Genomic DNA, 1,904 nt, shown 5'->3' with positions numbered 1-1,904 from the left:
GAAGGTATGGTAAAGGTAACATCAGATCCTAGTATATTTAGTGAAGGTTCTAATGTGGGGTTCTTTCTCTTGTAATTTTTCAAATTTACATCTGGTATGTGTTTCATTATCTACCTGTAAACTCAAGAAAAGCTTTATACTACAGGTTGAAACATTTATTGTTGGTATGTATTGTAACAACTTAAATATTTAACCATTAGTTTGCATTAACAGTACTTTAAATCATTTCGTATTTTAACTTTTTCCTTAAAAAAGAAAGAGTAGGAAGAACTAAAATTTAAAATAAAAGTTATAAATATTCTTATGTAGGAACAAAACACAATGTTTTGTAGCTAGTTATGTGCCTGTAGAGATCAAAAAGTCGTCCACCTTCAAATTTACAGTGTATGTAGGTCAAAGTTTTGACATACCATACTTCTCAATTTTTAAGTGATTTATTGCTAAAGTATATATTCCAGCAGCTGCAAAATAGGTCATGCATATCCTAAATTCAAACTGACCTTCACTTATATGAATTCAATCTAAAATGTAGTAATTATCTTTTCCTTTTATTCATGAAATTTTTAACATAGTACCTCACAAACAAAAGTTGCATTTAAGACATGAAAGTGTCATGAAATGTGTGCAAGCAGGTTTTAAGATATAATCACCCTGTATAGTGTCTGTGGGTACTTATCACTGATTTGTAACTGTGTGATGATTTATGTTGCCCATAAAATTACTATGTTAAAGACACACTCGTCAAAGTCATATTTCTCAACTACCTTTTCTCACTCAGGATTTAATTACCTCATTTTTTCAGTTGAGATACACATTTTCCTGCACGAACTGTCCAATAATCAGGATCAACTGGAAGCTCTCTTCCAAGCCTGTGTACTACAGTGGCTTCTGTTGAATGTCAACAACTTGGTATGCGAGGTGGGTTTGGTACCTTTAACCGTTCGGTGTAGGTTTTGTTACTATAACATTTTTAGGTGAATGCCAAGAAAGTGAATCTTAAATTACTGCTATAGAAAGTTATTTCAAATGCTAATAGTTAATCTTATTGAAATGAGTAATTTAAAGAGGAAAAAACTGGCAAGTGCATGAAACAGTATAAGAAAACTCAAAGGCGAGCATGTCCAGGCTGAGTGAAAGAAACTTTTCTTCTTACAAGAGCCTATGTTGTTAACTGATGGATTTTAAACACAGATTGGATTGGTTGCATACATCTACTACTAGTATTTGGAAGAGAGATTTTAATCAATGAATAAAGAAAGATGGTGTAAAAAGACTATAATGTGGTTGCACTAGAATATTTTGACACTTACAACGTTTTCTATTTTTTTTTTACAGAACGTTAGTGGGATTCACGATCTTGCATATCTTCAAAATCAGTTGAAACAGGGTATGTAATTTTCCACTAGTTATACATCTGAAAGTCCTTATCATAGATTTTTTGGAAATTTAAAAATATTATTTATTTCATGTTTAAGTTAGTATTTGTAAAGGCGTCTTTTACAGTTATAACACCACTAATGCAAAAACGTGAAACTTATAAAGTTCTTGAGTGTGTACCTAAACTTCAGATATCCTCAATAATCATGCATTATTTCTATAGGTTTAAAGAAGAATCTCGAACAGACCTTGAAACTTTCCAGAGACTTTACCAAGTTACATTTTGGAAGATTTATTTCTGGACTTGTGGGCATTGGGTGGATTACTCAGAGAATTCAGCTAGGAACTGATGAGTGGAGATTTGTTTGGAGCAATTAACTAAGTGGAACTTCTATGTCCCCATATGCCTGTAAAATAAGTGCTTTATTAGGCAAGACTAAAATGTCAGCACATCATAAATTCTGCCAGGTCTAATTTCATGAACAATGTTGGTATCTTTCTTTCAGAAAATTATTACAAAACAAACA

The 1,904-nt window shown here is 31.9% G+C and overlaps 1 protein-coding gene across 2 annotated transcripts; it reads left to right on the top strand.

The window, feature by feature from the left end:
- Positions 1-1,863, top strand: LOC143241680 (uncharacterized). Of its 2 annotated transcripts, XR_013022256.1 has the most exons (4): positions 1-15; positions 803-918; positions 1,336-1,387; positions 1,601-1,863. XR_013022256.1 is itself a non-coding variant. In XM_076484909.1 (3 exons), exons 1-3 carry the CDS (start codon positions 697-699, stop codon positions 1,753-1,755), a joined length of 429 nt encoding a protein of 142 aa, XP_076341024.1. In that variant the 5' UTR covers positions 225-696; the 3' UTR covers positions 1,756-1,863. The 2 variants fall into 2 exon arrangements, 1 of the variants encoding a protein (XP_076341024.1); XM_076484909.1 differs by lacking the exon at positions 1-15 and having other exon boundaries at positions 225-918.
- The last annotated feature ends 41 nt before the right edge of the window (positions 1,864-1,904 follow it).

This window comes from Tachypleus tridentatus, unplaced genomic scaffold (genome assembly GCF_004210375.1).
Source record: "Tachypleus tridentatus isolate NWPU-2018 unplaced genomic scaffold, ASM421037v1 Hic_cluster_1, whole genome shotgun sequence".
NCBI lineage: Eukaryota > Metazoa > Arthropoda > Merostomata > Xiphosura > Limulidae > Tachypleus > Tachypleus tridentatus.
Note: the sequence above shows the minus strand (reverse complement) of the source record. Positions and strands in the feature narration are given on the sequence as shown.